This window comes from Chiloscyllium plagiosum, chromosome 16 (assembly GCF_004010195.1).
Source record: "Chiloscyllium plagiosum isolate BGI_BamShark_2017 chromosome 16, ASM401019v2, whole genome shotgun sequence".
NCBI classification, from domain to species: Eukaryota; Metazoa; Chordata; class Chondrichthyes; order Orectolobiformes; family Hemiscylliidae; genus Chiloscyllium; species Chiloscyllium plagiosum.
In genome coordinates this window covers 12,771,192-12,797,245 of record NC_057725.1, presented here as the reverse complement: position 1 = coordinate 12,797,245, position 26,054 = coordinate 12,771,192, and the positions used below count along the sequence as shown (strand labels likewise).

General features: G+C 41.5%; 1 protein-coding gene across 1 annotated transcript in view; it reads right to left on the bottom strand.

The window, feature by feature from the left end:
* The window catches only part of ext2 (exostosin glycosyltransferase 2), a 166,625-nt gene extending 141,527 nt beyond the window's left edge, over positions 1–25,098 (bottom strand). The window contains exons 1-2 of the mRNA XM_043706396.1: positions 24,883–25,098; positions 7,689–8,248 (exon numbers count right to left, since the gene is read on the bottom strand). Coding sequence (XP_043562331.1) covers positions 7,689–8,224 — 536 coding nt within the window. The 5' untranslated portion in view covers positions 8,225–8,248; positions 24,883–25,098. The remainder of the gene's footprint in view (positions 1–7,688; positions 8,249–24,882) is intronic.
* Between the last annotated feature and the right edge of the window lie 956 nt (positions 25,099–26,054).

The following is a 26,054-nucleotide window of genomic DNA, read 5'->3' as shown; positions in this document are numbered from 1 at the left end:
TTCCGTCAAGTACCCCACACAAAATGACAATAAATCCCTTCTCATTGCTGAATATAAAATATAATTCCTCAACATACTGATCTAAAAAAATCTTGTATCCATACACACAGACAAAAAGGCACACCAATTCAACTGGTTCAATACATGCATCTTGGGACAGGCTAAACAAGGACACGCATGGGAATTCCTAGAGGCCTTTCATTCAAAGCAGAACTCCACTAACAAACATATCGATTTGGACCCCATTTATGGGCAATTTAGCATGGCCAATCCACCTAACTTGCACATCTTTGGACAGTGGGAAGAAATCGAAGAACCCAGAAGAAAACTGTGTAGACAAGGGGAAAATGTGCAAACTCCACACAGACAGGTGCCCGAGGAGGGAATCGAAACCAGGTCACTGGTGCTGCAAGGCAGCAGAGGTAACCACGGAGCCACTTTGCCTTTGAAATTACAACAGGGCTTGTCAATGTGGTTGAGGCTGTTGGGAACTTAGGTGGAGGGGAGAGGGGTGGATGCACACACAGGTTAACACAAGGTGAATATGAATGTAATGTTCAATATTTTCAGGATGGCACCAAGGTTTCTTTAAATTTTCTAAGCAGTGTTTAGAACATATGGATATTAGTCTATCAGTGTAACATGTTTATCATTTACAGAATGGCACCTTATTTTTGAAAAAAGAGAGAATACAGAAAAGCTTATTGAAATTTCTCCTAGTTAACAATTACTGTGTAATTCCTTTTTGATAAAGGAGCAAGGAGAGAAGAAATATTCTGAGAAACATGGTATTAAAGTAATGTGTTTCATTTAAGGTTTGCCACAAAACAGGTTAAGACAACAGTCAGTAAAGCTGATCTTTTGGGCATGTTAATGAAATGTAACTGGCTGCAAATGGATAAGAAAGAGGAAGGGCAGTTTCACACAGCAGGACTATGGAGAAGTAGTAAACATAAAGAATTGTGGATGCTGGAAATCTGAAATAAAAACAGAGTGGTGGAGGACACAGGTCTGACAGCATCTGTTGCAAGAAAAAGAGTCCGGTGACCCTTCATTAGAACATTTGTTTTTGTTCATAGAGCAGAAATGTTGGCTGGGAAGGAGCGGTGATAGTGTTGGCATAACGTACTGTTATGGGAGAAGGATGAGGAAGAGGGATGAGAAAAGATAATACATTATAGGTAGTGATGTTGTAATTTATTTAGCACCAGTCTGGTGCAAGTCCAAACAATTCCTCCAGTTCTAACAATCTAGGCTTTAATATCTCCACAAACCACAAATGAAAGTACAACATTCCCTCACCACGCTGAATGGATGGAAGTACAGCAATCCAACGAGTCTTTCAAGCTCATTCCGCTGTCCTATTAGATCATGACTGATCAATACCTAAACCTGATATACCCATACCCCCCTTGATAACTGAACTAATAAAACTGCCAATCTTCAACTTGAAAATTTCAATTGACCCAGCTGAGATGTCTTTTTGGGAAAGGGAACGCCATACTTTAAATACCTCCTGTGTGAAAATGTTTTCTAATTTCATTTCTGAATAGGTTAATTTGAATTTCAAGGGTTGCACTACTTGTGTTGGATTCCCCACAAAAAAAGAAATGGTTTCGCTTTATCTACGCAAGCAAATCCTTTAATAAAGTTCAACGACTCTCAATGTTTGAAGTATAAAGAATACAAGTCAAGTTTATGCATCCCTTTCTGCATAATATAAGACCTGCTATCATTCTTGCAAATCTACTCCAAGATCATTATATTTTTCTCGAGGTGCAGTGTCTAAAATTGAATCCAATAAAGCAGGTCGGTTTGATAAGGCACAATACAAAAAGTTGTGCAGTGGTAGTGTCCCTACCTCTGAGAGAGGATGTATGGGTTCAACTCCCATCTGCTCCAAGAGTGTGTAATAACACCTCTGGACAGACTGATTAGAAAATAGATTAAAGAACAGTACAGGGGCTCTCTTATGTTGCAGTGTAGTATCTCCACCCCAGACCAGGAGATCCTGGTTCACGTCCCACCTGCTCCAGAGGCATGTAATTACGTCTCCGAACAGGTTAATTAGGAAAATAGGCTAAAAGCACAACACAGGGTCCCTCTTGTGGTAAAGTGGTCGGGCCTTTCCTCTGAATTGACAGAATCCACTTTGATTCTATGCATGCGTTTTTGTGATTTAGTATGTGTGCAGCCGCACTGGTGCTGGAGAGACCACATTTTGAGTAATGAGAGATGTTTTAGATCCCTTGTTTACAGTATTATTTCACTGGAGGCAATTGAGAAAAGATTCACTGAGATCTCCATATGGAAGGATTGTTTAATGAGCAAAGGTTAAACAGATGAGGACTCTACTCATTGGAATTTAGATGAATGTGAGGTGATCTCATTGAAACATAAAGGATTCTTCAGCGGCTTGGCAGGGTAAATGCTGTGAAGATGTTTCCCCTCATTGGAACGTCTAGGAACAGAGGGCATAGTCTCAGAATAAAGGGGAAATCTAAGACTGAGGTGAGGAATTTCTTCTCTCAGAAGATATGTTCAGCGTTATTACTGCACAGAGCTTTCAGGGCAGAGTCCTCATGTATACTTAAGGCTGAGCTAGATAGATTCTTATAAGTTGGGGAATCAAGAGTTTTTGGGAAAGGAGGTGAAAGTGGACATTCGGAAAGTGGGATCAACAATGACCTTACTGAAAGGCAGAGTAGGTTGAATGGGCTGAATAACCTACTTCTGTTCCTATTTCTTGTGGTCTTATCTCTTTGCTTCTCTATTTTGCACCATGAAGGAAGCATTTCAACTTCTAATGTTTGCATCCAGTTGGTGACCTTTCACTTCCCACACTGAATTCTATCTGTCACACTTGCCCATTTGGTCAGACTATGTTCAATGAGGGGCACTAATGGCCTAGTGGCAACATTACTGATCAAGCTGGTCAAGGCCTAAAGTGCATAGCTGCTAGAGTGAGTGTGCGGTAGGAGGTTAGGGAACCAACAAGTGGTAAGACATAACTGACCTCATTCCTACTAATCTGCTGGCTGCAGATGCATCTGTCCATGACAGTATCAGTAAGAGTGATCACTGCACACACCCTGTGGAGATTAAGTCCCGCCTTTACATTGAGAGTACCCTCCAGTGTACCATGTGGCACTGTCATTGTGCTAAATGGGATGGACTTCAAATAGATTTGGCAACTCAAGACTGGGCATCCATGAGGCACTGTGGGCTACCAACAGGAGCAGAATTGTACTCCAGCATAATCTGCAACCTCATGGTATGACATATCCCCGTTCAACATTTACCGTCAAGATAGGGGGTCAGCACTACTTCAATGGAAGTTCAGGAGGGCAAGCTAGGAGCAGCACCAGGCATACTTAAAATGAGGTTACAACCTGGTGAAGCAACCAGACAGGACTAATAGCATAAGCAGCAAGGGAGAGTAAAGCAATCCCACAACTAATGGATCAAATCAAAGCTCTGCAGTCCAGCCGCATCCAGTAGGGAATAGTGGTGAACAATTAAATACCTAACTGGAGGAGGCGCTCCACAAATATTCCCATCATCAATAATGGAAGCGCCTAACATTTCAGTGCAAAAGATAAGGGTGAGGCATTCTTTAGCTAGAAGTGCCGTAGATGATTAAATCCACCTCCTCCAGTGGTCCCCAATCTCTCAAATATCATTCTTCAGCCAATTCAATTCACTCCATGTGATATTGAGAAATGGCAGGAGGCATTGGATAAGACAAACACTATGTGCCCTGACAGCTTGGGCTGACAAGTGGCAAGCAACATTTGTGCCATCCAAATGCCAGGCAATAGCCATCACCAATAAGAGACAATCTAATTACTGCCCCATGACATTCAATGGAGCTACCATCACCAAATCTCCCTCTATCAACATCCTGGGGGGGGATACCATTGACCAGAAACTCAACTGGACTCAGCAGATAAACACAAGAGCAGGTCAGAGGCTAGGAATACTGCAGCAAGTAACTCACTTCGTGACTCCCCAAAGCCTGTCAACTATTATCAAGGCACAAGTCAGGAGTGTGATTGAATACTCCATACTTGCCTGGCTGAGTGCAGTTCCAACGACACTCAAGAAGCTTGACATCATCCAGGACAAAGCAGCCCCCACTAGACTGGCTCTACTTCCACAAACTTCCACTCCCTCCACCACCCACACTCAGTTGCAGCAGTGTGTACTATTTACAAGTTGCACTGCAGAAATTTGCCAAAGATCCTCAGACAGCACCTTCCAAACCGACATCATTTCCACCCAAAAGGACAAGGGCAGCATATACATGGGAACTCCACCACCTTCAAGTTTGCCTCCAAGCCACTCACCATCCTGAGTTGGAAATATATCGCTTTCCTTCAATGTCGCTGGGTCAATGTCCTGAAATTCTTTCCCTAATGGCATTGTGGGTCAATCCCCAGCCGGTGGACTGCAGCAGTTCAAAAAGGCAGCTCACTACCATCACCTTCAGGGCAACTAGGGATATGCTATAAATGCTGGTAGCCAGTGATGCCCATATCCTACAAATGAACAAAACAAACAAATTCCAGAAACAATACTCAAGACTTGTACTCCAATACTTGCTGCTCCTCTGGCCAAGCTCTTCCAGTACAGTTACAACACTGGCATCTACCCAACAATGTGGTAAATTGTCCAAGTATGTCCTGTTCACTAAAAATCCAATCTGGCCAATTACAGCTCATCAGTCTACTCTATTATCAATGATGAAAGGTTTCATCAACAGTGCTATCAAGCAGCACCTGCTTAGCAATAACCTGCTCAGAGACACCCAGTTCCACCAGGATCACATTGCTCCTGACCCCATTACAGCCTTAGTTCAAATATGGACAGAAGAGCTAAATAACAAAGGTGAAGTGAGGTGACAGCTTTTGACATCAAGGCCACATTCAACCGAGCGTGGCATCAAGGAACCCAAGCAAAACTAGAATAAATGAGTATCGGGGGCAAATACTCCACTGACTGGAGTCATACTTAGCATGTGGCAAGACAGTTGTGTTTGATGGGGGTAAGTCACTGCAGGAGTTCCTCAGGGTAGTATCCTCAGCCCAGGCGTCTTCAGCCGCTTCATAAGTGACCTTTCCTTCATTATAAGGTCATAAGTGGGGATGTTCGTTGATGATTGCACAACATTCAGCACTGTTTGTGATTCATCAGATATTGAAGCAGTCAGTGTTCAAATGCAACAAGACCTGAACAATATCTAAGCCTGGGCTTATAAGTGGCAAGTAACATTCACATTGTACAAATGGCAGGCAATGACCATCTCCAACAAGAGGCAATGTAAGCAGTGCCCCTAACATTCATCAGTGTTACCATCACTGAATCCCCCACCATCAACATCCTGGGGGTTACCAGAAACTCAACTGGACTCGCCACATAAAAAGTGTCTACAAAAGTAGATCAGAGGCTAGGAATACTATGGTGAGTAACTCACCTCCTGACTTCCCAAACCTGTCTACTATCTTTGAGCATGGGAAATCGTGTCACACTAACTTGATTGAGCTTTTTGAAGAGGTGACAAATTGATGAGGGCAGAGTTGTAGAGGTGGTCTGTAGGGACTTCAGCAAAACATTCAATAAGGCTCCACATGATAGACTGGTTAGTAAACTTAGATCAAATGGGAGGAGCTAGCCAATGGATACAAAATTGGCTTGAAGATAGTAGAGAGGGTCGCTTTTTGGATTGAAGGCCTGTGACCAGCAGTGTGCCACAATGATCGGTACTGGGTCCATTGCTTTTCATCATTTATATAAATGATTTGGACATGAATAAGGAAGGCATGGTTAGTAAGTTTGTGGATGGCACCAAAATAGATGGTGTAATGGACGGTGAAGATTATCTCAGAGTACAATGGGACCTTGAGCAGATGGACTGAGGAATAGCTCATGGAACTTAATTCATATAAATGTGAGGTGTAGTATTTTGGTAAGGTAAACCACAGCAGAATTTATACAGTTAATGGTAGGGCCCTGGGGAGAGTTGCCAAACATAGAGACCTAGGGTGAAAGTGCATAGTTCCTTTAACGTGGAGTTGCAGGTAGACAGGATGGTGAAAAAGGTATTTGGCATACTTACCTTTATTGGTCAGAACATTGAGTACAGTAGTTTGCGGCTGTACAGGACATCTGTGAGGCCACCTTTAGAATAATTACATACAATTCTGGTCAACTTCCTAAAGGAAATATGTTGTTAAACTTGCCAGGGTGCAGAAATTATTTAAAAGGATGTTGCCAGGACTGGAGGACCTAAGTTTTATGGGGAGGCTGCATAGGCTGGGACTTTTCTCCCTGGTGTGTTGGAGGGTGAGGGGTGACCTTATAGGGGTTTATAAAATCATGAGGGGAGTGGATAGAGTGAACCACCAAGATCTTTTTCCTAGGGTGGGGGTATCCAAAACTAGAGGGGATTAGTTTAAGGGGAGAGGGGAAAATTTTAAAAAGGACCTGAAGAATAACTTTTTCACGCAGAGGGTAGTGCGTGTGTGGAATGAGCTGCCAGAGAAAGTGGTGGAGGTGGGTACAATTGCAACAGTTAAAAGGCATCTGGATGGGTATATGAATAGGAAGAGTTTAGATATGGGCTAAATGCTGGCAAATGTGCCTAGGTCAAATTGGAGTATCAGGTTAGACCAAAGGGTGTGTTTCCATGCTGTTTGACTCTATCCTCTAAGTCAGGAATATGATGGAATATTTCCCATATGCCTGGATGGGTGCAGCTCCAACACTCAGGAAGCTTGACACCATCCAGGACAAAGCAAACCACTTGATTGGCACTGCATCCACAAGCAAACACACTCTCTCCAGCACAGACGTTCAGTAGTATCATTGTTTACTATCCACAAGATTTACTGCAGAAATTCACTAAAGATCCTTAGCAGCTTCCAAACCCATGACCATTTCCATCGAGAAGGAGAAGGACAACAGATATGTGGGAACACCACCACCACCTGCAAGTTCCCTTCCAAGCCACTCACCACCCTGACTTGGAAATGTATTGTGTTTCCTTTACTGTTGCTGAGTCAAGATCCCGCAATTCCCTCCTTAATGGCATAACAGCATTGTGGGTCAGCCTACATAAACTGCAGCTGTTCAAGAAAGCAGCCTCACTACCACCTTCTTCAGGATAGCTAGGGATAGGCACGAAATAGTCAGCCAGCTACGCACATGTCCCACGAGTGATTTCTTAAGTAAAATCTTGCACCAATCTACACAAGTTACAACCTCAGCATGCCATAACTAAACTGTATCCTGCTCAAATTCAATTTTTCCAGAATTATAGAACTGTAGAATTCCAGACATTTTTAAATCAGCCTTTCTGCCTGGAGCCTACTGCACTACTTTCCTTGGTCACCATTTCATAGTTTAGTAGCAATTCCATGCCTTTTGGTTTGGGTTATTCACTAATTATAAATGGTGACTGCAGAGTTTAATGAGCTCTTTCAAAACATTTTTTCTGGTTCTATGGGAAATGAGCACAACTTAAAACTGCAATTGAAAGTATCTTGAAAGCTGATTAGTATACATATGCATATACATAACAGCTGTAAACAATCAAAAAGACCACGCTGATATAAAATTGCTAAAGGAGTTTAACTATTTTCCAAGTCAGAGAAAACGTAAACAAAACGTAACTCTCTCCAAAATACCTGATTAGCTGAGCCAATGCCTGTGCAGTTTCTTTTATCCTGAGGTTATTCTGATTAAGCACATCAATGGACGGAATGAACAAACATGCCCTGTTTAGATCATCTGTGTAGAAGTCACTTTCTGAAATGGCAGTCAACAATTCATTATACTCTTTGGAGATGGTGTTGCTGAGCACAGTGCCATACTCATCAACATATTTTTTCAGTGGATAGATGTAGACTTTTATTCTGTTCTTGGGGTTATACCCACAACGGTAAACATCAAAGCAAGTGTGCATTCTACAGCTCAAATCCCCTCTTTCAGGAATTGGACTGTCTTCAGCTAGCTTGACTTCTGGAACATCATGGATGCTGCGTTTTTCAAACGTCCACTCATTGGTGGCTTCAATTGTATGTGGCCAAAATTGAAACATTCCTGTGGCGATCAGTCCAAGAAGCACAACAGAAAACAGGGCAATGTAGTAAATTCGATGTTTAGTTTTCATCCTGGGAATAAGGGTAGGGCCCCGACTGCTATACTTGGTTGAAGCATACATAATGCTATTTCCTTCCTATGGGTTCTGGAAGGAAGAAAAGTACAAGTGATTATAAATATATCAATAAGGCTGGAGTTTTAAAAGTCACTGTTCAATCATCATTAAATTGTTAAAGGCAACATTAAATAGTTGCCTACCTACATAACTCTCGTGATCAAAACTAACTAAGAAATCCAACATATCAAAGTGGAAAGGTTGCAGAACATAATTTAGAGCAACCATAATTTTGTTTCTGTTTCAATCATGGGCTAGTCTGCCAATTATCACATCATTGCAAGTTCAGAATCAGATCTTTTAAAAGCATCTGTTTTCAATATTGCAGTATTTAAATTTAAAAAGGGGGTCTAGGTCAAGAAACATTAAAATCATTAATTTTGATTAACCATTGAAGTACTCAGAAATGAATACTTTTGAGCCATAGATACTGTCTACTGAACTCTGAAGTTGGTTCCTTCTCCAGAAATATGCTTGAATTATTTCCATATCTGTGTAGGAATAAGGGATTTCAGTGATACGTAGAGAATAGAAAAGCTAGCAAAGTTCTCATCAGGGCAGGGGTAAGGAGAGATTTAATAGAGATGCTCAAAATTAATGATACAGTAAATAAGGAGCAACTGTATTTCAATTTTCTGCTTAACAATGCATGTTGCAGGTTGAACATGTCATGGAATATTTAGAGTCATACGGACGTACAACACGGAAACAAACCCTTTGGTCCAACTTGTCCATGCTGACCACATATCCTAATCCAATCTAGTCCCACCTGCCAGTACCCGGCCCATATCCCTTCAAACCCTTCCTAATCATTTACCCACCCAGATGCCTTTTAAATGTTGCAATTGTACTAGCCTCCACCACTTCCTCTGGCAGCTCATTCTATACAAGTATCACACACTGCATGAAAAAGTTGCCCCTTCGGTTTTTTTTATATCTTTCCAGTCTCACCCTAAACTCATGCCATCTAGTTCCAGACTCCTCCACATTCCCCCACCCACCACCACCCCCACAGGGAAAAGACTTCGTCCATTTATCCTATCCATGCTCCTCTTGATTTTATAAACCTTTATAAGGTCACCCCTCAGCCTCCGACACTTTAGGGAAAACAGCCACATCTTATTCAACCTCTCCCTATAGCTCAAATCCTCCAACATGCTTGTAAATCTTTTGTGAGCCCTTTAAAGTTTCACAACATCTTTCCAACAGGAAGGAGATCAGAACTGCACACAATATTCCAACAGTGGCCTAACCACTGTCCTGTATAGCCACATGACCTCCCAACTCCTGTTCTCAATACTCTGACCAACAAAGGAAAGCATACCAAACACCTTCTTCACTAGAGAAAATGAGGTCTGCAGATGCTGGAGATCAGAGATGGAAATGTGTTGCTGGAGAAGCGCAGCAGGTCAGGCAGCATCTAGGGAACAGGAGAATCGACGTTTCAGGCATTAGCCCTTCTTCACTATCCTATCTACCTGTCACTCCACTTGCAAGGAGCTATGAACCTGCACTCCAAGGTCTCTTTGCTCAGCAACACTCCCTAGGACCTTACCATTAAGTGTATAAGTCCTGCTAAGATTTGCTTTTCCAAAATGCAGCACCTCGCATTTATCTAAATTAAATTCCATCTGCCACTCCTCGGCCCATTGGCCTATCTGGTCAAGGTCCCATTGTACTCAGAGGTAACCTTCTTTGCTGTCCACTACACTTCCAATTTTGGTGTCATCTGCAAACTTAATAACTATACCTCCCACGCTCACATCCAAATCATTTATATAAATGATGAAAAGTAGTGGACCCAGCACCGATCCTTGTGGCACTCCACTGGTCACAGGCCTCCAGTCTGAAATACAACCCTCCACCACCACCACCCTCTGTCTTCTACCTTTGAGCCAGTTCTGTATTCAAATGGCTAGTTCTCCCTGTATTCCATAGATCTAATCTTGCTAACCAGTCTCCCATGGGAAACCTTGTCAAACGCCTTACTGAAGTCCATATAGATCACAGCTACTGCTCTGCCCTCATCAATCCTCTTTGTTACTTCTTCAAAAAACTCAATCAAGTTTGTCAGACATGATTTACCACACACAAAGCTATGTTGACTATCTCTAATCAGTCCTTGCCTTTCCAAATACATGTACATCCTGTCCCTCAGGATTCCCTTCAACAACCTGCCCACCACCGACATCAGGTTCACCGGTCTATAGTTCCCTGGCTTGTCCTTACCACCTTTCTTAAATAGCGGTACCACTTTAGACAACCTCCAGTCTTCCAGCAGCAAACCTGTGACTATTGATGATACAGATATCTCAGTAAGAGGCCCACCAATCACTTCCCTCACTTCCCACAGAGTTCTAGGGTACACCTGATCAGGTCCTGGGGATTTATCCATGTTTGTGTTTCAAGACATCCAGCACTTCCTCCTCTGTAATATGGACATTTTTCAAGATGTAACCATCTATTTCCCCCACATTCTATATCTTCCATGTCCTTATCCACAGTAAATACTGATGCAAAATACTCGTTTAGTATCTCCCCCATCTCCTGTGGCTCCACACAAAGGCTGCCTTGCTGATCTTTGAGGGGCCCTATTCACTCCCTAGTTACCCTTTTATCCTTAATGTATTTGTAAAAACCCTTTGGATTCACCTTAACTCTACTTGCCAAAGCTATCTCATGCCCCCTTTTTTCCCTCCTGATTTCCCTCTTAGTATACTCCTACTGCCTTTATACTCCTACTGCTTTGATGAAAAAAGATTGACCAGATCTAAAAGGTGAAGTTCTAAATTGGAGAAAGGCTAATTTTGACGGTATTAGGCAAAAAGCTGATTGGGTGCAGATGTTCGCAGGTAAAGGGACAGCTGGAGAATGGGAAGCATCCAGAAATGAGATAAAGCGTTCAGTGACAGTATATTCCTGTCAGGCTGAAATGAAAGGCTGGCAGGTGTAGGGAATGCTGGATGCTAAAATTAAGGGTTTGGTTAAGAAAAAGAAGGAAATGTATGTCAGGTATAGACAGGATAGATCGAGTGAATCCTTATTATTCTTACAGATAACTGAGATCTCCTTACAAATTCAGAAATCTAAGTATCCTGAAACACACTAAGTAATTATATTAGCACTGCTGCCTCACAGCGCCAGAGACCTGGGTTTAATTCCCGCCTCAGGGGACTGACTGTGTGGAGTTTGCACATTCTCCCAGTGTCTGCGTGGGTTTCCTCCGGGTACTCCGGTTTCCTCCCACAGTCCAAAAATGTGCAGGTTAAGTGAATTGCCCGTAGTGTTAGGTGAAGGGGTAAATGTGGGGGAGTGGGTCTGGGTGGGTTGCGCTTGGGTGGGTCGGTGTGGACTTGTTGGGCCGAGGGGCCTGTTTCCACACTGTAAGTAATCTAATCTAAGTAATCTAATCTAAATCAAAATAATTTGAGTGAAAATGATTTGCAACAGATGACTGGAATCATATGATGTGATTAATTCTAATCTAAAAAATGAATGAATGAAGATTAGAATCAGTCTAATCATTATGGCGCAGACAGCAGCACACAAGGGCTAACACCTTCAAACATTATTTGGGTTGACACCAATTGTTAAAGTTCACCTGAGAATGTAACTTTTTTTAAAAAAAAAGTTTTGAGATTTACATATGAAAGAAGTGAAACTAACATGATCATTCTAACAGATGAGAGACTTAACAAACAATCAAGGTATTTTTCAATGTATAATTTCTGTTACATCACACTGCAAACTTTTGCTATAAATTCTGTGTCTTACAACTGTGTACTCCACAACCACCTGATGAAGGAGCGGCGTTCCAAAAGCTAGTGCTTCCAATTAAACCTGTTGGACTACAACCTGGTGTTGTGTGATTTTTAACTTTGCGCATCCCAGTTCAACACTGGCATCTCCAAATCATGATTCCGACGTTCCTATTTGCAGTGCTTCTCTTCAGATGTTCATTTCTTTTGCACTGCCTCTTTTCTCCATTTCATTTTTGGTTGCACAATCTTCAGTTATTTCAACCCCAGACTCTGACTATTCTATCTGAAGTTGTCTATCTTGCTCTCTTCCTCTTCTTTTGTGAACCTCCTACTGACCTTTCTTTCTGTTATCACCCCTACTGCAAACACTATTATCATCTGATGGTCCTTTTGACTTAGTAGAAACAATAAGAAATTGGAACTCTAATTTTCATCCTCTCTAGCTCAAACTCAAGGTCATGAGAGGGATCCTAACCAACAACGTAAAATTGCAGTACTCTTAACACTGTAAATCATCTGAAGGTACTTCACAGGATCATGAAACAAAACTTGACAACAAGCCACATTAGGACACATTAGACCCAAATGACCAAATGCTTGGGTGAAAGAAGTGGGTTTTAAGAAGCTAGGATAAGTATGAATGATGCAATTATATGTCTCTTTGTCCACTGTATTGTGTAGAGGACAACATTTTTATTTTCATTACAATATTTAACAATTTCCCTTCTGGCTTAAGTGAAATACTCTCAGTTTAGCAAATTTTAGGCTTAAATTTGAGTCCTAAGCTTGGAAAGAGTACATGGTTGATGCTTCAAGTGAGCTACTTCAAAAGATCACTGCTAATATAAATAAGGGGTTGAATTTGTATTTAAGCATTCAATCACTTGAACACACCTTCATACAATTTTAATGCCAAATCTACATCAACAAAACTACAAGGCAAATAATTTAATACATACTGATCTTTTAGTAAAACTATTGTCATGAGCAAGCTCCTTTATTACAAAAAAAACTGTTGCACCAATAATGAATTAATTAGAATTGTGGAATTTTATGAAACTGGCAAAATTACACAACTAAATTCACTAACAGAGAGAGGCCATTGATGTAAGATAATCAGTAATAAATCCAATAAGTAATTCAAGAGAAACATCTTTCCTGAGAGAATGTTAAGGACACAGAATTCTTAGCACAATGAGTGGTTGAGACATACAACCGTTTTATTTATGGGAGAAAGGAACAGATTGGAATGTTGACAGGATGGGATGTAACTTGAGTAAAGTATAAACAGCAGAAAACCTTTGAACTGAACATTCTGCAAAATATAACATTTTAATTTTATGTAGATCAGTTTAATCATTTTCAAGAGTTCTTGGCCTCTAAAGCTGACGGATTGTTTCATAGAGTTTCAATGAAACAAATGCTCCACAAAATGTAAATCAAAGAAGAATGACGAGAAACATATGATTTTCAGAACAAAATAAGCTCACGTCTATTAATAACAAATTTAAACTCAATTTCCATTCTCAGTCTCTCTTAATAAACGATCTTTAAAACTTCACTCCTTGACCAAGCATCTGGTCAAATGCCCCAGCATCCACTTCAAAGTTGACATCAGATTTTTTATGGTAAATGTCTCAAGGAGTTTCACAACAGTAAATATGATATAAATTTAAATTATATTTGTTCTCCTTTCAAAGTCCCTAACCATGGTCAAAGAAATGTGGCTACATAGCTTAAGGAGACTGCTTTATATACTCAGAGATTAGTGCCTTAAACTAACTCAATGCTGATCCAGAGGTCAATGAGCTAACAAATTTTAATTTTAATATTGTTTTACTTTCTTCAACTAGTTCAACCTCTGCCAAGGATCCAAAGCATGAACTTTCAAGGAATCAATTAAGGCAAGCTTCTAAAATATATTACAAAGAAATGCTGTAAAAAAAATTTAACATCACTGAAGCACAGAATGTTAAACAGGGCATTTAACAGAGGTTTTTAAAGTAATAAAAGGATGACAAATGATGGAAGAATACTTCCATTGATTCATAACAAGGAAGCATGAATTCAACTTTTTCTCTAGAAGAATAACAAACTTTGAGAGGGATTTTTTTCTCCGAGAGGGGTACTTGATCATGAGATGTTTAAACATGAATAGTTACTAAGACAGGGGCACCATAATTTGTAACAGAAATAGATAAATACTTGAGAAAGAAGAATATAAAATGGGCAGGTACTGAAATCGGAGTAGACATCACAATCTCTTGGCTCCTTCTGAGCTGCAATATTTTTGATTCTATGTGAGACAGGAGACTAGCTCTGGAGGCCAGAAGAAAATCTAAATTAGTGGGTCCTAAAGTAGCTGTAAATTGAAACTTCCTCATCCCAAATGATGAATAATGAAAAAGGGGAATGAGGTTGAAAGCATGCCCCCTGAATTTCTCCACCTTACTCAAAAATTAAACAAGAAAAAGGAATGTTGACATTTCCACTCTAAGTAGAAAGTAATCCAATTACAACAGCAGTCTTAGACCAAGCAAAGGGATTGATTAGCTCAATTGGCTGGATGGCTAGTTTATGATTCTGAATGGTGCCAGAAGTGTGGGTTTGATTCCCATGCCTACTAATGGAACCAAGAAGGGCCTGCCTTCTTAACCTTGCCCCTCGCCTTAGATGTGGGGATCCTCAGGTTAAATTCACGATCAGTCCGTTTCTAATAAGCTTTCGAATGCTTTGCTTTATTTTAGACCAAGCAGCTACAGGGCAAACAAAATAGAACGGCAAGATCCTTACCAAAGTCAAAGTTTCAAATTGGGGTTCCCAAACTGTGTGTGCTGCATTAAGAAACCTCAGGATCCTACAAGATCAGACAGCTAATTTCTACTTGTACTGATTTCCAAAGGGACTGTTTCCTGCACTGAATTCCAATAAAAATGTTTTCTACAATGATGGAATTGTTTTTTCTTCCTTCAGAAGTTATAATAAGATTGACGTGAACATAACACAAACACACAGTCCTTTGATAAGAATGGACGTTTTGCAAACGTTTCACTTACCTAAACAGTTAAATTGTAGAAACTGACTCTTAAAACAAATTAGACCCTTTGAGTCAATCAGGTGCTAAGCAAAGGTGAAGAGAACTGCAATAGGCTGCAGAGAATCAGAAGCTGCAGAAAAAATAAAGAGGGAAGCATTGGAAATAGAGAGATAAAGGTAAGTCATATAAGGCGAACAGTTTCTTGACTTTACAAAATGTTAGCACAGGAAAGTCACTATATGAATGGGCAAGTCAATGAACATTCAATTTTAGCAAGATATTAAAGCAGGGTTAATTTGAGTTTGAAAACCATTGCCATATCGGTGAAGTGTTTTGCATGATTTTTTTTTCCTTTTCTACTGCTTCTACCTGTTTCCTACAATTTTGTTTTTGCAAAGATTCATTTTCAATTGTCATGCATGTTCTACTCTAACCCAGTACTGCTAAAGTCCAAAGGTAATGCATTACTCAGGAAACTACAGCTGACATTTCAGCACACTGCTGAAGGGAGTACTGCACTGCCATCATCAGGAGTCATTGTCTGTTTGCAATATTAAACTAAGGCAGTGTACTTAGGGGGATTATACTATTCAAAGATCAAAAGGGGAACTCTCTTGATTCTCTGGCCAATATTTTCTACATTATAACATCTTTGGGACAATCCTGAGGCTATGACAGGTTGAAATAAATACATGCCTTTCTCTTTCAACCAACATCATTAGATACAGACTACATCAGTAACGTTACTTAGATCCCTATAAACGATCCCAGTGTGTTTCACAAAAGCATCATAATATATGACATCAGTGCTTGTAAAATAATACAGCAGGTGAAAGAAATGTGGTTAAGAAGGGAGGTTTAAAGGAGCAAAGTGGGACAGAAAGGCAGTGAGACTTAAGGGTGAAATGCAGAGTTTGAGGGCTTTGACAGTTGAAGGCATTGCTACCTTTAGCTGGAAATGAAGGATGACAATTTTAAAATTGAGGTGATGTTCAACAGTTAGAGAACTTAAGCGAGCACAAGAATGAACATGACCAAGAAGGAGGGCAGCAGAGTTTTGGATGATATTTAAAGAGTTTAAGGCTGGTGCAACATGAGAGGCTTGCCAGGAGTGGATTAAGATATTCAAAAATTGTATACAAGAGTTTTGGCAACAGATGAACAGTGGCAAAGTGGAAAAAAAGACATTACAGAGGTGAAAATAGGCAGTTTTAATAATGGTGTTTTACAGTTATGTTTTATGTTTTACAAGTATGATCTCAATTCAGCAATATTTCATTGTCCTCAACCAAAATGGAACATGAGAAGTGTTAAAATAAAAGCAAACATTTATCACTGATATTCTCATTTCTTTTATGGAAAGAGGGAGAAACAAAGCTTTGGATGATGGTTTTGTAAGCAACAACTGAGCCAAGGACACGGTGGAGCCAAGAGATGTTATGACATTGGACGTATATGGTCTTTGTGATGGACAAAATGTGATCACTGATAAATCACAAGGTCAAATAGTATACAAGGCTGCAAACAATCATCTTCAAGCCAAGTCATAGAGATGAAATTGGTTGTCAAGACTACGGAGTTTGTGGAGAGCATCAGGTTTCTGTCAGAGCAGCTGAACAGATAATTTTCAGCTCACTGGAGGTGGGAGACTGCAGAAAATAAGGATGAGGGATTTGAAGAAATGAGTGTTAGTGAAGAAAAGGACAAATGGTTATCATTGGGGTCACCAGGATGGTCGGGGAGCTGATGACTGTTTTGCAGACGAGAACAGCACCAACTAATGTTTGGATTTCCCATCATTCAGATCTCATGATGGATAATAGACAATAGGTGCAGGAGTCGGCCATTCTGCCCTTCGAGCCTGTCATCCTTAATCAGTATCCTGTTCCTGCCTTATATCCATAACCCTTGATTCCACTATTCTTGAGAGCTCTATCCAACTCTTTTTTAAATGAATCCAGAGACTGGGCCTCCACTGCCCTCTGGGGCAGAGCATTCCACACAGCCACCACTCTCTGGGTGAAGAAGTGTCTCCTCATCTCTGTCCTAAATGGTCTACCCGGTATTTTTAAGCTGTGTCCTCTGGTTCGGCACTCACCCATCAGCGGAAACATGTTTCCTGCCTCCAGAGTGTCCAATCCTTTAATAATCCTTTAATGATCAGATCCCCTCTCAGTCTTCTAAACGCAAGGGTATACAAGCCCAGTCGTTCCAGTCTTTCAACGTAAGGTAGTCCCGCCATTCCAGGAATTGACCTCGTGAACCTATGCTGCACTCCCTCAATAGCCAGAATGTCTTTCCTCAAATTTGAAGACCAGAACTGTACACAGTACTCCAGGTGTTGTCTCACCAGGGCCCTGTACAGCTGCAGAAGAACCTCTTTGCTTCTATACTCAATCCCTCCTGTTATGAAGGCCAGCATGCTATTAGCCTTCTTCACTACCTGCTGTACCTACATGCTTACCTTCTTTGACTAGTGTACAAGAACACCCAGATCTCTTTGTACTGCCCCTTTACCTAAATTGATTCCATTTAGGTAGTAATCTGCCTTCCTGCTCTTGCCCCCAAAGTGGATAACCATACATTTATCCACATCTGCCATGCATCTGACCACTCACCTAACCTGTCCAGGTCACCCTGTAATCTCCTAATATCCTCCTCACATTTCACCCTGCCACCCAGCTTAGTATCATCAGCAAATTTGCTAATGTTATTACTAATACGACCTTCTATATCATTAACATATATTGTAAAAAGCTGCGGTCCCAGCACTGATCCCTGCGGTACCCCACTGGTCATTCCGAAATGGAGCCGTTTATCACTACTCTTTGTTTCCTATCAGCCAACCAACTTTCAATCCAAGTTAGTACCTTGCCCCCAATACCATGCGTCCTAATTTTGCTCACTAACCTCCTATGTGGGACTTTATCAAAAGCTTTCTGAAAGTCCAGATCTCCCGCGTCCATCTTCAGAGTTACATCCTCAAAAAAGTCCAGAAGTTTAGTCAAGCATGATTACCCCTTCATAATCCATGCTGACTCTGACCTATCCTGTTACTACTATCCAGATGTGTCGTAACTTCATCCTTTATAATAGACTCTAGCATCTTTCCCACCACTGAGGTCAGACTAACTGGTCTATAATTTCCTGCTTTCTCTCTCCCACCTTTCTTAAAACGTGGTACAACATTAGCCACCCTCCAATCTGCAGGAACTGATCCCGAATCTATCGAACTCTGGAAAATAATCACCAACGCATCCACGATTTCTCGAGCCACCTCCTTCAGTACCCATGGATGTAGACCATCAAGCCCTAGGGACTTATCAACCTTCAGACCTAACAGTCTCTCCAACACCAATTCCTGGCAAATGGATAAAAAGGTCTAAGAAAGGGAACATATTTTGATGGAAGAGCCTGCTGGGTTAGTTGGGTTTACAGGCATCACTGAATGTAACAGTTTTAAATTAACATGGCAAATGGGAGTATAATGCAGGAAAAAACACACTGAATGCAAGAAGATTTTAATCTACTGACCCTTTATTCCAGGAGGTGGACTCTTACTCTCCCAGTAGAAATGATGTCTTCATCAAGTTGAAGTAGCAAGAGGTTCTCCATTATTGGAAAGACTGGATTCTTCATTAATGGAGAGCTTTCAATGGTGAAACTCTGTGCACTTCTACCTTTCTGGATCTGGTTTGGACATCAGAAATACACTGATGTTTTCACAAATCACTGCCTGGATTTCATGGGGAATAGTAGTGTGAATGCTATAATTACCTTCAAGCACAGACTAATGAATATTAACCCCCTGACAGAAGTGAATTTCTTTCTACAGTCATCAGCATCAGCATTTCCAATACTTCTCCATAGACGCCTGCCTTATCTGGAATCTGAACTAAGATAGTTCAGCAGCCCATTAAGTTTCTGTTGCTCCAAAGTTAATGGATGCTTGAAAGTAATTGAGCAGGTTGTTGCCTGTAGACAACTCAAACTCTACACCAATTAAAATATCTCTGAAGTTCTCAGGAATAGTCCAGCTCAAAGCTCACAGTTTGGGTTTTGTGCTAAAATTCTCAATATTTCACTCATTGGCTCAAGACTCCAAATAGCATACTAGTAACTACTCCTTTCAAATCTGTGACAAGTAAACAAGCACCAGGTTCAGATATGAAATAGAGATGGAAATGCTAACAACCAATGATAGGTTATGAAATGAGTGTCTCCAAGTGATTTCAAAAACAGCATTCACATGCTTGAGTCCAGGAACTATGTTCTATGAAGTATCATGCCTAATGTATCTTTTACCACCAGGTCCTTTTCACACTTTCTGGTTTCCCCTATAGCACGTAGAGAGAAGCAGCTAACTATACCTTGCACAAACTTTCTACAGCAGTCAGTGAGATCAAGAAACCCACATAGTTGTTTTTCAGTTAGGCCAGGGCACTCTCAAACAGCACAGATGACATCATCTGTAGATGTACCTTTACTGGTCATGATGTGTCTAGGGTACTTGTACCTCCGTCTGGAGAAGTTAGCATTTTTTTGGCTTGAGCTTCAAATTCAGATGTGACAAGTGAAATGAAAGTGTTCAGTCTCCTGAGTTCCTCCTTGAAACATCACACAAAAGCTGAGCGTATTATCCAAATACACGAGAAACTGGGAACTGATGTTGCCAAAAGCCTTTGAGTGTAATGTATAAATGTGACAGGGGCGTTACAAACAATACCAGTTCCTGCTTAGAATGCAATCTTCTCAATGTTTTTATCAATGATGAGGAACTGCCTATAGATGTCAGCTAAATTAAGGCTGAAGAAACATCTCCCACTTTTGAGGATCTGTGACACCTCCTTAAAAACCTAGGTAAAGAGTATTATTTTTAGGTAATCATCCTTCTTGGTTTGAGTGCTTCACCATCAACACAAAACCTCAACTTCTCATCTTTCCTCCTCACGAAACCTGCAACTAAACTCATGCTTGATCACTCTGACTTCAGGTGCTGTAGGTCACCCACAAAAAGCCTGAAACTCAGTTATGTCTCATTCTCTGTAAGCATTAGCCAGAGAAAGTGACTATAAGTTAAGTATAGCTTGGCCTTTCTGTTTTATGTCCGATTCTCAACCTCCTCCTTTGTTCTATCTTGCTCCATGCCATGGTACTGACTGGGTCACATCAGGTGAACAAATAAGTAAAATATGTCTGATATATTAGGCGAAAGTGAGGATTGCAGATGCTGGAAACCAGAGTTTAGATTAGAGTGCTGGAAAAGCACAACAGGTCAGGCAGCATCTGAGGAGCTGCAAAATCGATGTTTTGGGCAAAAGCCCTTCATCATGCCTGATATATTGTTTGCTTGGCCTGCAACACTAATGTGTCATTTGGGCAAACTTATCTTTAGCTTGATCAATATGCTCCCTTTAGGGTGAAAGTTGGAGCACAAATCCAGAGAACCCTGTGTGTCATGGAACATTCTGGACTGGATAAGAAGGAAAAGGAGGCTTTTAATAGGTACAAAGTAAGCAGATCAACTGAGAACCTAGTGAATTATAGAAAGTGCAGGGGGAGGGGAGCTTAAGAAAGTAATTAGGCAAACAAATAGGGGGCATGAAAAAGCACTAATGGGTAAGATCAGGGAGAAACCCAAGATATTCTACAAGTATATCAAGGGGAATAGGATACCAGGGAAAGAAAAGCTCAAGAATGAGACCAAAAGGGTAGTCTGTGCGTGGAGCTGGAGGACATTGGTAGAATGTTAAAAATGTATTTTACATCGATTTGAACAGAAAGAGGATGTAGGTACAGAATTTGGGAAAACAAACTGTGAGGGTGTTGAGCAATTTGACACAGGGAGCAATGGAGGTACTGGTGGGGTTAGAATGGACAAATCCCCAAGGCCAGATGAGTTATATCCCAGACTGCTGTGGGAGATGAGGGAGGAAATTACCGGGACTCTGACACAAATTTTTAAATTCCTCTCTAGCCACTGGGGAGATACCAGAAGACTGGAGGTCAGCTATGTAGTTCCATGTTTCAAAAAGGGTGATAAAGATAAATCGGAGAAGTACAGAACATCAGTGCGATGGAATCTACGACAGAAAATTCTGAAAGAGAGGCTTGATCTATACTTGGAGAGGCAAGGTTTGATCAGGGATTGTCAGCATGGCTGTGTCAGAGGGAGGTCACACATAACAGATAAGATTGAATATTTTGAGAAGGTGACCTGATGTTTAGTTGAGGGTAGTGCAGTTTATATGGATTTCAGCAAAGCCTTTGACAATTAGATTAGATTAGATTAGATTAGATTACATTACATTGTGGAAACAGGCCCTTCGGCCCAACAAGTCCACACCGACCCGCAACCCGCCCATACCCCTACATTTACCCTTTACCTAACACTACGGGCAATTTAGCTTGGCTAATTCACCTGACCTGCACATCTTTGGACTGTGGGAGGAAATCGGAGCACCCAGAGAAAACCCACGCAGACATGGGGAGAATGTGCAAACTCCACACAGTCAGTCGCCTGAGGCGGGAATTGAACCCGGGTCTCAGGCGCTCTGAGGCAGCAGTGCTAACCACTGTGCCACCATGCCGCCCACTAATTGGAGAAGGATAAATAAGCACATTGGATCAGAGTAACTTGGCAAGTTGTATCCAAAATTGGCTTAATGGTAGCAGACAGACAGTGACGATAGAAGGCTGTTTGTGTGACAGCAGGACAGTGTCCAGTGTAGCAGAGAGATCAATGCTAGGCCCTTATTGTACATGATATATATAAATTATACATAAAATGTTGTGGGGGGATGGAGTTTGCAGATGATACAAAAATTGGTCAGGTGATTGACACTGAAGAGAAAGGTCTTAGCTTGAGCATTTTGGCTATGAAGAGAGGCTGTACGAGATTAGGATGTTTTCTTTAGAGCACAGAAGGCTGACAGCAAAGTTAATAGAGGTGTACAAGATTATGAAGGGCATGGACAGGGTGTATAGAAAGCAGCAGCTCCCCTTAATTGAATAACAAGAGGGCATAATAAGGTAAAGAGGGAATTTAAGAAAAAGGTTTTTCACTTAGATCTGGTGGGGATCTGGAATTCACTGTCTGGGAAAGTAGTTGTAGAAAACCTCAACTTTAAGAAGTATATAGATGAGCACTTCAAATGTCGTAATATTCAAGGCTATGGGCCAAGTGCTGGTAAGTCGAACTACTACAGATTTAGCATTGTTTTGTCAGTGCAGACATGATGGGCCAAGGGGCTTCTTCTATACTGTATTCAGTACTGTATGAATTGACAGTGAAGGGGAAAAAAGGTACAGTTGATCTTCAGCCAAAAGATCACTTAATGTTTCTGGTCTTCCTCCAAACTCGCCCATCTTTCTTCTCATTGGCAGATGGAACACACTCCTGCATTCCTCTGCTGAGTTTAATGGAGGTCACACTGAAAGTTCCTTCCTTGTTTTCTATTCTAACTTTGTCCTTCAAAGCCTGTGCGCTGGGGTCTCTGGTCTCTTACAGTTTCAGTTTCTTAACATTAAGCTTTATCACCAAGGGCCTTTCAATCCCTTCAGATGTGATTAAAGATAAAGAGTTACTTGATACTGAGCTATGATGACTTCACTGGTGATATCTGCTGGATAGAATCAGCTGCCTGAGTCTTCTCAACCATAAATTACTTGCTAGAGCTTGATGCTTGCAATGTGAAATTCTGCTAATTGCACCAATAACACATGAAAAGCACAATGACACCAGTTCAGTGGTTTGTCACTCTATTGACAGCAAACATAAAAGGCAAAGAGAAAACAAAAGTTCTTGAGACTAAACAATTCAAACAGTTGAGAGCACAACTCCAAAATCAAACCAATATAACAAAAGAGAAGTAGGATGAATTTTGTGAACCAGAATTACAAATTGCTGGGGAAACGCAGCACATCTGGCAGCATCAGTAGAGAGAGAAAAACAGAAGTAACATTTCAAGTCCATATGACTCCTCTGCAAAGACATTTTTTCAGCATTTTGTTAAACCAAATATTGCAAGCTGATCCCCATCACTCACTCTGCAATCGCCTGATGTCCCACAAGAACTGCTCCAAAGATCGCAAGAGAATCCAGGACTCAAAACTCCCATGCCCTCTGCTGCCATCAACCCATTGGGCTGCACCAGCCTCAACTGACAGTCACTACAATGAGCACAGGCTCAGCACCCATGCTGATCTTTTCAATCTTACCTGCACAGTAACAGAATCAGGGAGATAGCCTCAATGCCCCACTACAGGAGGACCAATAAATGTCAGACAACTATGACAGACAGTGTAGCTGTAAGTAAATTATGTGAGGCCCTTTCCAAAAAACAAAGGGTTGGTCAAAGGAAATATTCAATAAATATTTGCCTGCAAGTGTATGACTTGGTATGAAGTTGAGAGAGTAGTGCTGGAAAAGAACAGCAGGTCAGGCAGCATCCAAGGAGTAGGAGAATTGACGAATCGGGCACAAGCCGTTCATCAGGAAGGACTTTCTCCTATGACTTGGTATGAACCCAATTCTAACAGAAAATCCACCTGCTTCATTTGCCTCAAATGTAGGCTTCTGCTACAGTTGTGTGGACATCACAGACCAACATCTGTGTTCTGCAAACAGTTAATGAGTATTGTTACCAATGTGTTTATAACCATCTGAGGGAGTGTATAGGTAGTGGTATTATTGTTGGACTATTAATTCAGAGATTCAGGTAATGTTCTGGACATCTGGATTCAAATCCCACCATGGCAAATGACAGTGTTTGATTTCAATAAAAACTTAGAATTAAAAATCTAATGATGACCATAAAACTATTATTGATTGTCGGGAAAAACCCATCTGGGATGGTAGAAAGTCCTTTAGGAAACTGTTGTCCTGACCCAATCAGCAATGTAGCTAACTCTTACTAGTCTCCTACTAATTAGGGATGGACAATAAATGCTGGCCTGACCAGCAAAGCCCACAACCTGCTAATGAACAAAAAAGATCATTGCAATGCTCTTGACAGATTCTGCATATAATCAATTGGAAAATTTGCTTATTTACTGCTAATGGTTAATAACTGAAAATTGCCACAGATGATTTAGTAATGGGGAAATAAAAATATTTAGTTTTGTGTAAGCGCACTTTCCAATATTAAATTTTTTTAAAGAAAGATGCCAATTAACCCATTATTACTGACCAGGACACCAAGGATAGCTCCCCTTCAAAAAATAGCCATGGAATCTGTTTGGTTCATTATAGGTAAATGTCCTCTGACAGTAGGGTGCTGGCTGTCATGCTGCTTCTTTTCAAATATACTTTCTAATCAACCCAATCAGTGCTGTTATTACACACCTCTAGAGGTGGAACTTGATCTAGGGTTTCCTGGGTGAGAGGTGGGGACAGTACCACTGTCACAAAGAGCCACTGAAGAGTGGAAGATCATGTCAATCATTCAAGTGAATTCTGAAGATTTTCGGATACTTTCAACCTAATTAAGGGACGTTATTATACACCTCTGGAGCAGGTGCCCTGGCTCAAGAGGAAGGGATACTACTTCCTTGCAGCACTGTACTGTCGATTTTAGTCCCAGGGTGAGACTCGAGAGTGGGATGTTGTGGTTCAGAAGTGAGAGGGCTACCCTCTGAGCCATGGTCTGAAAAGCCAAGAGCCATGGAGAGAAGTAAAGGGAAGGTGAAACGGGCTGAGCCTCGGTGATCTCTCCCTCTGTGCAGCCCGAGCTCTGGTTGATGCGGGCAGCTTGATGCCCGTCTCTGAAGGGATGATAGAAAGGGAAGGAAGGGGAAATGGAGGCCCAGGATCCGGCCTCGGCCCTTTCCCGAGAAAACCAGGCGCGACGGACATCATCAATCACCTGGACGGGAAGGCGAGCCGCCCGCCTCCGCCGTAGCTGCCGCTCCTCTTCCTCCTGCTGCTACAGCCGAAACTCCATCTTCAAACGATGGGAGTGAGAGATCCCAACGTCCGCCACCGGTCACCCACTGCCCTGTTCCTCTGACTCAGACGCCGGGAGCGGAGCCGTCACCCCGGAAACAGTCAGGCCGCCTCCCCCTCTCTCCCGGGACATTCCCAAAGCCCGCACCTCCGCCGACACTGCCCCCTAGAGCGCAGCAGTCTCTACTGCAGCGAGAGCGCGACAGAGCATCTGAGGTGGAGCAGAAAGGGTCGGGAGAGTGTGATGCTGGAAAAGCGTAGCCGGTCAAGCAGCATCTGAGCAGCGAGAGAGTTGACGTTTCCAGCAGAAACTCGAGCTTATGCCCGAAGCGTCGATCCTCCTGCTCCTGGGATGCTGCCTGACCGGCTGTGCTTTTCCAGCAACACACTTATTGACTCCGATCTGCAGTCCTGACTTTCTCTTGGAGCATGAAGAGCACTGCATATACACGGAATGCTGACAAGGGGTGCATTCGGCCTGTCATGTCTGTGCCAGCCCACTCCATGAACAATGCCACTCCGCCTTGTAGCCCAACACATTCTTCCCTTTCAGAATATAACCCAGTTTCCCTTTTATAGAGTCATACAGCACAGAAACAGACTCTTCACTCCAATCAGTCCATGCCAAACATAATTCTAAACTAAACTAGTCCCACCTGCCTGTTCCTGGCCCAAACCATTCCTATTCATCTATCCATCTGTCTTTTAAATGTTGTAATTGTATCTTTATCCATCATTTTCTCAGGAAGTTCATTCCACACGCAAACCACCCTCTGTGTAAAAAAAATTGTCTCTTAGAGTTTTTTAAATCTCTCTCCTCTCACCTTAAAAATGTATCCCCTAGTCTTTAATTCCCCCACCCTAATGAAAAGACAACTACCATTAACTCTATCTATACTTCTCATTATTTTATAAACTTCAATCAGATCATCAAATCATCTCTCAACCTCTTACACTCAAGTGAAAAAATCCCACCCTATCTTTATTACTCAAATCTTCTATACCTGGAAACATCTTGATAAATCTCTTTTGAACCGTCTTGGTAATATCCTTCCTAAAACTGGGCAACCAGAACTGGACACAGGATTCCAG